Source organism: Phocoena phocoena, chromosome 2, assembly GCF_963924675.1.
Source record: "Phocoena phocoena chromosome 2, mPhoPho1.1, whole genome shotgun sequence".
NCBI lineage: Eukaryota > Metazoa > Chordata > Mammalia > Artiodactyla > Phocoenidae > Phocoena > Phocoena phocoena.
Genome location: NC_089220.1, coordinates 43,955,798 through 43,968,817, shown reverse-complemented (window position 1 = coordinate 43,968,817; position 13,020 = coordinate 43,955,798). Strand labels below are relative to the sequence as shown.

The window sequence follows — 13,020 nt, the reverse complement described above, 5'->3', positions numbered from 1 at the left end:
TTCAGTTGTATACAAAATTACCCAATGTATTGTTGCTTTAGAAATAACTTTTTCTTTGTTTATATCTTCTTTCTTTTGGAGACATTTTAGAACATTGTATTTAACACAATTTGAACAATTATTTTCTTGTTATTTTGGTTTGAGCTATATTCATTTAATTCTTCAAACATTAATTTATTTAATGTTTTTTAAGACTTCCTTTAAGCTGTCTGTAAGCTCTATTTTTGACTTGCATATGTTTAAACATCCAGCCTTATTAGAACCAGCTTAAGCAAATATATTTTCATCTATATTATCTATTAGAGTTCTTTGAAAAATGGGTTAATATTTGCTTTAAAACCTATACAAAGCTGGGATGAAGTGAGAGAGTAACACTGACATATATACACTACCAAATGTAAAATAGATAGCTAGTGGGAAGCAGCTGCATAGCACAGGGAGATCAGCTCCGTGCTTTGTGACCACCTAGAGGGGTGGGATAGGGAGGGTGGGAGGGAGATGCAAGAGGGAGGGGACATGGGGATATATGTATATGTATAGCTGATTCACTTTGTTATAAAGCAGAAACTAGCACACCACTGTAAAGCAATTATACTCCAGTAAAGATGTTAAAAAAAAAAACTATACAGATTAAGGCAACTTGAAAAATATACATACCAGTTCTGTAATATTCTTACAGTATTTTCAATATAAAATTAGGGATGAGTAGGTTTCTCTAACACTAAAGTGATCTCCTAAACTATTAATATGGAATTCACAGGACTACTTGAAAACTATTTTTAAAATATGGGGGAAATATTTCAAATCTGTATGTGAGGTAGTTCACAGGTTCTCACAATTTCTGTCTTGTTCATTAGCTAGCTTGTTTGCTTCCTTCCATACTTCCTTCTTTTCTTTTTAAATTACTTTCTTTTTACTCCAAGAAATGATACATAATTATTACAGAAAATTTAGCAAATACAGGCAAGCAAACCAAGAAATTAAAATGACTATAATTCCAACATGCAGAGATAACCACTGTTCTCAATCCATTAACATTTTTGTCTATATCCTTCCAATATTTTTAATATTTTTGCTTGTTTTTGAAAATGTAATCATAATGTATACTCTGTTTTGTTAGCCTGCTGTTTTTCATTTAATACTATATCTTGAAAATATTTCCCTGCCACCAGTTATTCTTATATAACCTTTTGAGGTTCTTACAATTGACTTTAAATATTTCTTTTTATGTCTGACAGAGACTTTTGTGGCTCCTTTTTCTTTTCTGTTGGGAAGAAGGTAGTAAGAAGCTCAGTTCCCCTTTTAAAGATAAAGACAACTTTATCAGTGTCTCTGGGCTTCTCCTTTGTTCTGCTTTTCTCCATGCCAAGACTCCCTGCCGGCTCTTTTCTACCTACCTTCCGAAGTTGTCACATTCAGGATCACTAGTATATTTTATCTTAACAATCCCACATGAACTCCAGAGAAGCCTCAAGACTAATCCTAGACCATACATCTAACTTTCATTAGTAGCACATAAAAGTCATTTATTGGGGAACTTAAAGGCCTCCTTTACATTGAAATAATAGCAGTTAGGTCATATACTTAGAAAAAAAGACTTGACAAGAGCGATGACCACTCACACCGACACTGTTTGCTCAAACGAAATCGTAATACGGTATGGGGGCATAATCCTAGCACTCTCTGAATGAGTGAGAGAATTTCTAGTCTTTGTTTCAGGTGGACAAGAGTATTGAGAAAGGCAACTCATAATTAACTTACTAGAAAATCCTTCAACATGATGGAACCTAATCATCTTCTCTTTTCCAGTCAAGCAAATTACGTTCTTTCTCCATGCATATCTTTAAATTGCAATCCTGTTGAATTGCATTCTGGAAATTATTGAATCTAACCCTAGGCAGTGACCATGTTTTAGAGCTTACATTTAAGCAACACATCTCCAAGAATAAATTTTGAGACTGACTTCATTCCTTTTGAAGAATGGTTTGAAATGGGCCTCATGCTGGAATCAATTTTTCAAGTGTATTTGAAAATGAGTAAGGATATCTTCTCATAGTAGATAAGTTTCCATTAGTAAAATACACATTGTGTGGTTTCCATAATTATGGCATCACATTTTCTCCAGTAAAATTGCCAGTAGGGAGAAGAAAGTTCTTTGAGATAGTGTATAGAGTCATTTCTTTTTCAAAAATTGGAGACTGCTAGAGCTATTTGAGAACTCAGATAACATTTAGAAAATGCTTATTAGTTAATGAAATAATTTAGATTAATTGTAGGGGAAAAATACATTTCTTGGAGATTGCTTAAACATTTTTTGAACCAAATAGTATAGAAAACAAGGAAGCCTTTTACGGAAGAAGATAACCTAGAAAACGATGATTAGAGATCACTTCTCTTTCCTTTTTTCTTCATGATTGGATCTCCAGAAAATTATTTGAATTGTTTTATTTTCAGTTTCATATGACTTCTTATCAAACTAATCTAGGATACAAATTGGTTTATAATATCAGTATAGTATACCAATATCAAAAGTACCGAATAATTATTTGTTCTTATCTCAGGTCACATTGTGTAAGTTGTTAACCAGATGTTACAACTGGAAAATATCTTAGACTGTTTAACTCTTTCTTGTGGTACTTTTTCTTCCCAATTTAAAAGAATACAAAATTTTAAAATCTGACTCAAAGCCTTAAAATTATTCATTGCATAATCAGATATAGCCTATAAAGAATGCTTTATTTGGAACTCACAAATTTGGTTTTTGCCAACAATAAATTAGATTGTCTTTTACAGTTCTCAGGTGACAAATATGAGGACCCAACTCTCATTCAACATTCAAGCCCTTGCAGTTTGGGCAAATATATGTTTAGTAAGAAAGTGAGTAAAGTAATCCTTTTTCCATTATTTTTCCCATGTTCATTAATTGAATTAATATATTCAATGTCATTATAAAACATTGCCAGTAGTATTTTATATTCCAAATAAATGACTCTAATCAGTTGTATTAAGGCAAATATGTATTGCTTTTTTGCTAGGTTTTTTTTCTAATTATAAATTAATGACTTTGGAACACTGAACAGTATATTATAATCTAACTAAGTGGGCCATCTGATATCTTAAACTTCTGGTTTGATCTCTTACTATCCCATAGCCAATTATCGTTGCTTTGCAAAAGAGGCAAACAATTATTTGAACTCCCCTGGAGAAAAAAGTAACCTCCAATGATAAAAGGAAACCTAAAAAAATATAGCACTATTTACCTCCATTATTTTCTTGTTCATTTACTTTCTAGCCTGTTGAGTGTATTTTATGTAAATATATATTTGTATATACATTTATAGTTTTATTTCCTTAACATTATATTTTGAGCTTTTTCCCATACCATAAGAGATACTTAGAATCATTTAAATTTCTGTATAATATTCCATACTATAACCTAGGACAGTTAATTTAAATGTTCTCCTATTTGAGGGTCTTAGATTGCTTCCACTTTTTCCACTATTATAAGTAATACCAAAGCATTGTTGTGGATTAATTCTTATCCACATTTCTGGTTCTTGCTTAAAAATTTATTCCCACATGTCAAATTACTGGGTCAATGAATGTGAATATTTTCTTTAAGGCTCTTGATATATATTATCAAATTAACTTTTCTTGAACATTGTACTAACATATATTCTCATACAACTGCATTCTCACCAGCACTGAGATTTGTCATTTTTAAATCTTTATTATTTTGATGCATGAAATTACTCTTTTGCGTATGTTTAATTACATCTTAAATTTAACAAGATTAGTAATTTATATTTCTTCTGCAGATTTTAACTTCGTATCTTTTGCTGCATAGTTCCAAATTATGCTGTCGACAATATGTAGTGCAGTGTATGGTTTATTACTATGCTTTGGTTATCTATTCCAACTCATATTTTTAAACCTACGATCTTTCTTTTTTCCTACTTAAAAATGGAAAGTTTTTTAGTTCCATTTTTTTTTCATAGTTTAAAATTGTGTAATATTATTGATATTCATGTCACATAAATAATTTTGGACATATTTTAATTTTTTTTATAGGGACAGACAGAACTCATCATTAGTATGGCTTTTTACTGGAATGTTTTGCATTTATTCATTGTTCTTTGCTTGGAGGGCAAATTTAGATATTTCAAAACCACTTTTCATGGGTGTGGTAAGTTTTACTTAGATATATCCTTTGACCAGAAAGTTAGTGAAGAATGTACAAATTTGTCTTTCATGAGTCTTGTAGAAGAGCAAGTTATCTCAGAAATAGTTAAAATTGTATATACATTATTATAAATCAAAATTTAAATTATTGAACCAGTAAGGCTAAGCCTTCTTTTTTGGGGGGGTGGGGGGAAGGGGGCGGGAAGCATTGTTTAGTTAACACAATAGTTAAATAAAAAAATAAATGTAAGGTAGATTTCAGTGAGTCATTTTATATGTGTGCTAGGTACTACTGCATTTCTCCTGGGATTTTCTTTTAAAAATAGCAAAGAAATAAGGGTTGTAATTAGGGCCTCTACCAACACATTCCCTTATTTCTTACCTCACCAGTCCAAGCCTGTGCAAAAGAGCAAGTATATTTCTGTTTTTCCCTGACTACCATATCTGAGATTAGAGTACTTCTTCTCCTTACAGAAGAAACTATATAAATGTAGATAGCTCTTTTTTGAACAGCTGAAACAGTTTGTGTGTGTGTGTGTGTGTGTGTGTGTGTGTGTGTTCAAGAGGCCTGATGAATAATACCTTACTTGAGCACCCGAGTTCTGAATCAGTTGAGAACACGGTAAACCAGTACATTGGGTGGGAGAATCACCTTTGTTACCCATAATGCTGAGATTGGAGAATGTGGTTAATATCTGTGGGGAAGGGAGTCTCCTCATCCTGCATCCCTGAATGGACTAGTCACAGGCAGTGCTGCACAGGGCAGGCCTCTCCCCTCCCCAGCTCACCTCACCCCAGAGTCTTCCCCTGGACAAGTACTTCCTGTGGGCGGCTCACTTCCAAGAGGAAGAGAGAGGAAAGAGGAGGGCTATACAGGCCCAGTCCCAGCTCCCAAACTCCCCAGTCAGCTCAGTCCCTACAATCCTTCAGGAGGAAATAAGTGAGGGTAGAGAGAGGCCAGGAGTGTTATACTAGTGGAGCTTCTCTACATGGAAGGAAACATCAGGAGTTAAGCAAAAGCATTTCTCCACCTCTTCTGCTTTGAATGTTAGAATAAAGAGTTCAAGATGAAGTTTGTAGTATAGAAAAGAATGTGTGGATCCAAAAAGGGAGATCCACACGTCAAACAAGGAAGGAGGAATGCTTGAAAATTGAAAAATAAAGTGACATGGAGTTAGGTTGGAGAAGTCAGTTAAGAATACCTAAATGACACAGGCATAAGCAACTATATACATGCAATATATTTTTAAAATATATAAATACCTGATTGATTGCATGAACCAGTCAACTGGACGCACTGTTTGCATGCCTCTTTCACAGGTGGAACGGTTCTGGATGCAGAGCAATGCGGTGGTGGCTGTCCTCGCTGGCATCGGTTTGGCTGCACTTGTTTCTGAGAGTAACCGAGTACTGAACACCAGTGGGCTTCAGTGTCTGGAATGGCTTTCAGCAACTCTTTTTGTAATTTACCAAATATATTCTAATTATAGGTAACACATGGTTATTTTTATGAAAAGTAGCATTCAAGCCAGAGGCATTTGGATATTTAGATTCTAGGGGTTTGTCTTACTTTTACTTTCCACTAGTTTTCAAAGTGAGACAGCTTGGTCTGAATGCAGTGGTTCTTAAACTTTTGAACAAGAATCTCAGCACAAGTGATGTGTAGTTTCAGGCCATTGCAAACAAGGTTTTGGCTGGTGCGTGTAAACACCCTGTATATTTTCCACTAAGGAATCCTAGAGATACTTCGTAGAATCTGGAGTGTACCTAAAATTCCATGATCTGAAATACCACTTAGATGGAGACTAAAGACATTTGGGGTTTTTTTGTATGCCCTAAAATAATTCACTTTATGCTTCAAAGATTTCATCTTTTGAGTAATCCTTGGCCCTTATCTTGTGCTCTCTGTAGTAGTGTATATTAAGTATTTTAAATAATCAAAGTTCTAGAAGTTTCTTAGCCCTGATGCATTATTAGTATTATATGTGTTTTTCAAAATCTGCTTAATAACCATTATAATGAAAACTTCAGTCTAACATAAAAGATGTAAAAGTTTAGATGATAGTTCATTTATTTGCGGCAGTATTGAGTAAACATTACAGAAGTGGAAGAGTCCATTGGAGTTTTGTTACACTGAGATTTGATTGGTACTTTAAAAGGTTACACTCCCCCTTTCAACTTAACTTGAAAAACTGATGTTCTTTATAATACTGAGGAAGAGCCGGTGTTAGGAAGGCTGTGTCACCAGGAGGCCTTGTGGGAAGGGGATGCAGGTCCCAGATACAACTCCAAGTTCAAGAAGGGTTTGCCGAGCCCATAGTGTGTTTCCCACCCTTTTTAAAAAAAAAAAAAAAAAAAAACCTTAACTATTTATTTGTTTTTTTGGCTGCGCTGGGTCTTTGTTGCTGTGCACAGGCTTTCTCTAGTTATGGCGAGCGGGGGCTCCTCTTCATTGCGGTGTGAGGGCTTCTTATTGCGGTGCCTTCTCTTGTTGCGGAGCACCCGCTCTAGGCGCGCGGGGTCAGTAGCTGTGGCTCGCGGGCTCTAGGCGCGCGGGCTTCAGTAGTTGTGGCCCATGGGCTTAGTTGCTCCGCGGCATGTGGGATCTTCCTGGAGCAGGGCTCGAACCTGTGTCCCCTGCATTAGCAGGCGGATTCTTAACCACTGTGCCACCAGGGAAGTTCCACTCACCCTTTTTTATCCCAGTCTTCTCGTGGCTCAGGTCTTCAGGGCAATTCCAGTTCCACACCAGGGATGCCTGCACAGACTGGGTGGTTTGGTTTTGTTTTGATTCTTTTTTTACCCCAGGTGAATGGAATAGACAGCAACTTTCCTGGATGGCAAAATGTGAGGCATTGCCCTGCAATGTAGGGAATCACAGTAGAAGATGGTTGCATCAGTTACAAAGGCAAGGATAATATTTTGTTCCCGGAAGTATTCATTTGCTTTGTGATGCTAACCCAGTGATTCAACTTTAGGCTGTGTTTTTCAGTACCATTACATGTAATGGACCTGATAATAACAGGAAAGACATTGCTGCTTCTGTTTTTCGATGCTTTTCCTTTCTTGTATTCTTTTTCTTTTTTCATGGAAAGCTCTCAGAATTCATGCCAGTTTTTTCTTTGAAGTTAGAAAGTCCACTTCATCCCTGAAAAGAGTTGTACTGCTGTTGTTGGCAATGGCAAATAATGCCTGGAGAGAAGTAAACATCTCAACAAATTATTCCTTCCCTTCTTTCTCATTGGTCTCATTCTCTAGTGATTTCTCAGTCTAGAAGGGAGAGAGGAACACAGGGAGTCTTTGGTCCAGGGAAGTGGTGGAAAGGATCAACCTCTATGTGCAAGAGAGTCAGACAAACGTGCAAATTTATGCCAGAAACTGGCAGATTTCCTTTTGCATTTCTGAAAATTCCTTTGAGCTAAATGGAATTAACATGAAATTACCTTAAACTCCAAGTGGAATCAGAAACGTTACTTCTTTTTAGTGAAATTGGATATGCTTTTAGGAAAAAAAGTACTTATTATTGACCACTAACTGATTCCCTTTTTTATGGAAATGATAATGAATTCCAGAATTAAAGCAGTATGCTGAGTTTTCTCAATTAGTTCCTTCTTTTTTTTTTCCCAGTTAATAGTGTTCCCTTTTCAAATATATGCATCCTCTTAGAAGATATGTTAGAATATTTTAAAGCACTAAATGTAGATTGTGTGATGGGAAAGGAATGGAGCAGGAAATAAGCCCAGTCTTATTAAAACTAAAACAATGTGTTGCTATTTTAATATTTTGTAATCCTTTCATTTAGCATTTGTGACCAAAGGACCAACTATGTGATCGATAAGTTTGCAAAGAATCTTCTAGCCTCTATGCCTCATGGTGCAATTATCTTACTCAGAGGAGATCTGCCAGGGAATTCTCTCCGTTACATGCATTATTGTGAGGGACTGAGGCCAGATATTTCATTAGTGGATCAGGAAGTAAGTATATGAAAGATACACTTAGAATATAGTAGTAGCCATCATTTTAAAACATATGTTTTTTAAAGAACTATTTTTTTTAAACATTGAGTGGGTACAGTTTCTATGATCACTCTTAGGTAAAATATATATCACATTCTTTTATTTATTTTAACTAATAGGAAAAGTCATGAGTTGCTTCTTTCCTTTTTAAACTGAATGTTCTAAGAATTAATGTGTTTCATATTAGATTCAAACAGCATCCTAGGTCTGTAGTTCACGTGACAGACCATGACAATGTTGTGTTGTAAATTTATTTTTAAATTGTTCTTTTACATCCAGCTAACTCAACCATTCAAATTAACACTTCCCAGTGATCCAGGGATTAAATTAAATTAGGCTGACTATAAAATAAGTCATACCGCAGGTTGGTATACATTTCATGCAAAATAGAAATTATTAACCACAATTCTGCTATAGAATTTATTTGTAAATTTTGTTGATCTTAAGACAAAAGTATTTTTGGAGAGGACTTGTGAAAATTTCAAGGTCTATTAAAACAATCTTCTTGAACTGAAAAAAATATATGTAAACTATAGGGTTTATTGTTTAAGCCATAAATAGTTAAAGGGAACAAATCTTTCTCTGGTGTTTTTAGAACGGTTGTCAGGAAAACAGAAATTCTTAACCTTGAAAAAATACATTTAGTTTGAGCAAACTATTAGGCACAATACTTACTTAATAAATTTCATTCAATTAATGAATAATTAAAATTTTTTGAGAACACTATAAACAGATTTGAAAATATAGGGAAATTTGAAAATTACACATATTTTTAGAAGGAGTTTGCACTTATGTACACAAATGATTAATTTGATCTTCAGTCTAGCACCTGACCAAAGCTAGATCATTTGTTGAAAATATGGTATCATAATGTGATTTTAAATACTATTTGGGATGACAGCTACTATGATTGAGAAGCTTGGATTTCAAAGTTAATTAGACCCAAATTCAAGTCCTCATCCTCTCACTTCCTTGGATGTGTGACTTGGGTCTATTGATTTTTCCTCTCAGAGCTTCTGTTTCCTTATCTATAAAATGGAAATGATCATTAGATAAGTAAGTTAGGATGCTTCTGAATGTAAGGAACAAAATCCCTGACTAAAGAGTATCTTAAACTATGGAGTTTTTAATCTCATAAGACAAGTAGTCTGGAGAGAGGAGGCTTTAGGATTGATAATACAAGCAGTTCCATGATGACAGTGTTCTGGGGCAGCTTTTCTGCAGGTCTCTTGAACTGATGGATGCCTGGTTCCAAACATCACATGCAAAGTGCTTCTCCTGGGGTCTCTCTCTTTCTCTCTCTCTCTCTGTATTGGGAGTAACATGTACCCCAGATGCCCCCAGCAGACCTCTACTTGGGCCCCACTAACCAGTATTGGGTCACTTGACCACTCCTAAACTACTCACTAGCAAAGGAGAATGACTAGAACTACCTGATTAAAACCAGGATTGTGTTAGTTGGAAAGGATTGGCTGTTGAGTGGGCAATCAACAGTGTCTGATATAACTTAATTATTCTCACATAATAAGGTTATTATGAGAATTAAATTAGAAAGAGTAAGGCCATAGCACACAGTGGGTAGTTAATGTTACTATACCCAAGAACTGAAACTGTTGGGTAATAAACTCTAATTCAATAAGTATTTTTTGAGTATTTACAGTGTACACTTAGATTAAAACTAATTTGTCGCTTCTAGTTAAATGACTTGTATAGACAAGTAAAACATAAGCATAATTGCTCAAACGATGATATCCAAACTTAATGAAGCTTTGAAGGTGTAAATAGGAGTCTTTTCTTTAAAAAAAAAAAAAAAGAAATCTGTACATATGAAAGTATAGAATGAAGTATATATTAAGTATAGAATTAAGAAGAAACTTTTGATATAATGATTTATTTTAATCAAAAGACTATGTAATTAATTTGGAGCTACTAATAAATTCAGATAATTTAGCCAAAGGGTTTTTAATTTTGAGGCCTAGGTTATCATATAATTGAGCTTCTCAAGGGCAGGGATTGATATCTTCTTCATTATAGGTGAGCAATACTTGTTTTTTGAATGAATGAAAGAACAGAGTAATGACACGTCTCTGTATTTTGCCTAGGTTGTCTAGTCTGGCCATCAGAAAGACATTTCAGGTCCAGCAAACATAGTTTGGGAAGTATTCTGTGCCAGGCAATGTGATAGGCGCAGAGGCAGTGAGATGAAAACAGCCCTTTTCATGTAGGAGCTTGCAGTCTAGTGAGGAATAGGCTAAGAGCTAACTGAGGTAGGTACAAAGTGCTATAAGAGCATGGGACCTGGGGAGGGCATCTGAGAGGCACTGGTGTTTAAGCTGGTTCCGAAAGCTCAGTACACTCTCTAGGCATGAGAGCAGGAGGTCATTCTGGGTAGTCTGGCAAATGCATGGAGGTAAGTGAAACTAGGTGCTGCTTTTATTGGTGGCTGATAGTTATAATTGAAGGCATGAAACCTAAGGTCTAAGGCATTAGAAGAAGAGTCAGTGCCACATACCTCAGTTGCATTTGTATGTACTTTTCAATTATGTTTATATTTAATGAGTACCTCCACATTTTAGAACCTTTTCATTGTCCTTGATAAACTCGATTCTTTTTAAAGAAACATATTAAAAGCATGATACCATATTTTATATTTCTGGCAGATGATGACTTATGAGTGGTATTTACCCAAGATGGCAAAGCATTTACCAGGCGTCAAATTTCCTGGGAACCGGTGGAATCCTGTGGAAGGAATATTACCTAGTGGAATGGTCACATTTAATCTTTATCATTTTCTTGAAGTAAATAAACTGTAAGCACTCTTTTCATATAATAGCTTTTCTAAAATCTTAAGCTTTTCTAAAATTGTTTATGTAGCAGCTGTGCTTCATCCAAAAGACCAATTTTCTACACCTATTTCCCTGTCACCGGTGAGATTATCTCTGTAATTAAATTGAATATCTGTGCATAAATGAGGCCAGGCAGAAATAAATGTTATTGTTCTGGGTAAAAGAAAAATAAAGACAGATTAGCAAGAATAGCAAATAAGATCTTAGTACAATTCAGAGAAATTGGAGATGTGCCTGCCTACTTGAAATCATTGCAGGTAGATCGCAAGCAATTATAGTTTCCCCCTGATCAACACCATGGCCCCCTTTTAAGTTTAATGCAAATGTTTTCCAGGAATAATCACTATATAAAAATAGCTTAAGGATTTTTTTCTAAAGGATAAGCCATTTTTATAAATAAGAAAAACACCTACAGTTATGTTGGCTGAGATAACATATGAGAATTGTGAATTCTATACTTGAGAACATAAAATTATTCATAGTTAAGGTCAAGAATAAATAACTCCTTCAGTGGTAGAGTGTTGAACATTTTTCCTGTCCGTGAAATGCTTGGGATTGTCCAGAGCGTGAAGAAGAAAACTTATTTCATAATTTCTATTCTCTTATAAAGGGGACTTCAGAAATTCTTTGTAAAAGTTAAACTATCCCTTACCAAGAACCTAATGATGTGGTACTTCTGGTGTTCAGAGCCTGAAGTTTACTCTGGCTCATGAAGTAATATGAAGGTGATAGGTATAAATGTGCTGTGAGAGTAATATTTAATTGTTCTATTGTGGAATAAAATGTTAACAATTAACATCTCCAAATCAGCATTTTTTGGTGAATTTTATTTAATTCAACCTTATAAACATCAATTGAGCGTACTATGTACCAGTTTGTATTAGGCAATAAAGTGAGACAGTTCCAGATTTAAGTAAGACTACAATCTAGTTGTATCTATACACAGATATGAATACAATTGGCCATAATATGATGGCGTAAGCTCTATACTAACAAAGCCTTGTAAAGTGTGAGACACAGTAAATGTTCAATGTGTGTTTACTAAATAGATGATTTAATTGACAGTATAAGCCAAGTGTTCTGGGAGCATGGATGAGGAAGCAATTAATTCTTCCCAGGGGCATTCATGCAGTATTTATTTAATAAATATTGGGTATTCAAAATGTCCCAAGACCTATACTAGCTGCAGATGCATGGGTGTGATCCCTGCTGTCACAGTCTTTCAGAGAGGTGTCAAGTGGTACCTTAAACATGAAACTGATAAGTTATAGTATCAGCTGGCAAGCATGATAATAGTGGTATGGATAAAATGTTGGAAACTTAAAGGCTAAGTAAGAATTTGCCAAGTGGGTAGGAACAATTAGGATACAGGACACATCCATGACCCCAGAAACTCCCTTTCGCTGTCCTGTGTCATCATACTGTCCCCGAAGCCCTAACTCTCACAACCACTGATCTATTCTCTGTTCCTATAGTTTTAACTTTTCCAGAATGTCATATAAATGGACTCATAAAGTATGTGACTTTTTGACATCAGCATATTTCACTTAGCATAATGCCTTAGAGATCCATACAAGTTATTGTATATCAATAGTTTATTCCTTTTCGTTACTGAGTAGTATTCCATTGTATGGATGTACTACAGTTTATCCATCCACCTGCAGAAGGACATTTGGGTTGTTTCTAGTTTGGGGCATTTGTGAATAGAGCTGCTATAAACGTTCATGTACACGTTTGTGTGTAAATATGTTTTCATACCTAGGAGTGGGATTACTGGATTGTTTGTTTCTTTTACTATTGAGTTGTGAGAGTTCTGTGTATATTCTAGATTCAAATCCTTTGTCAAATACGTGATTCATAAATATTTTCTCCCAGTCTTTTTGTTCTCTTCAAAGTGTCTTTTGCAAATAAAAGTTTCTTTATTTTGATGAAATCCAGCTATCATTTTTTTATTTTATAGATCATACTTTTTGATC

The 13,020-nt window shown here is 35.0% G+C and overlaps 1 protein-coding gene across 1 annotated transcript in view; it reads left to right on the top strand.

Annotated features, from left to right (window-relative positions):
• Positions 1-13,020, top strand: part of TMEM260 (transmembrane protein 260) — a 58,869-nt gene that overhangs the window by 33,872 nt on the left and 11,977 nt on the right. Inside the window, exons 8-12 of the mRNA XM_065871864.1 lie at positions 2,794-2,877; positions 4,072-4,186; positions 5,503-5,672; positions 7,985-8,156; positions 10,859-11,007. Coding sequence (XP_065727936.1) covers positions 2,794-2,877; positions 4,072-4,186; positions 5,503-5,672; positions 7,985-8,156; positions 10,859-11,007 — 690 coding nt within the window. The remainder of the gene's footprint in view (positions 1-2,793; positions 2,878-4,071; positions 4,187-5,502; positions 5,673-7,984; positions 8,157-10,858; positions 11,008-13,020) is intronic.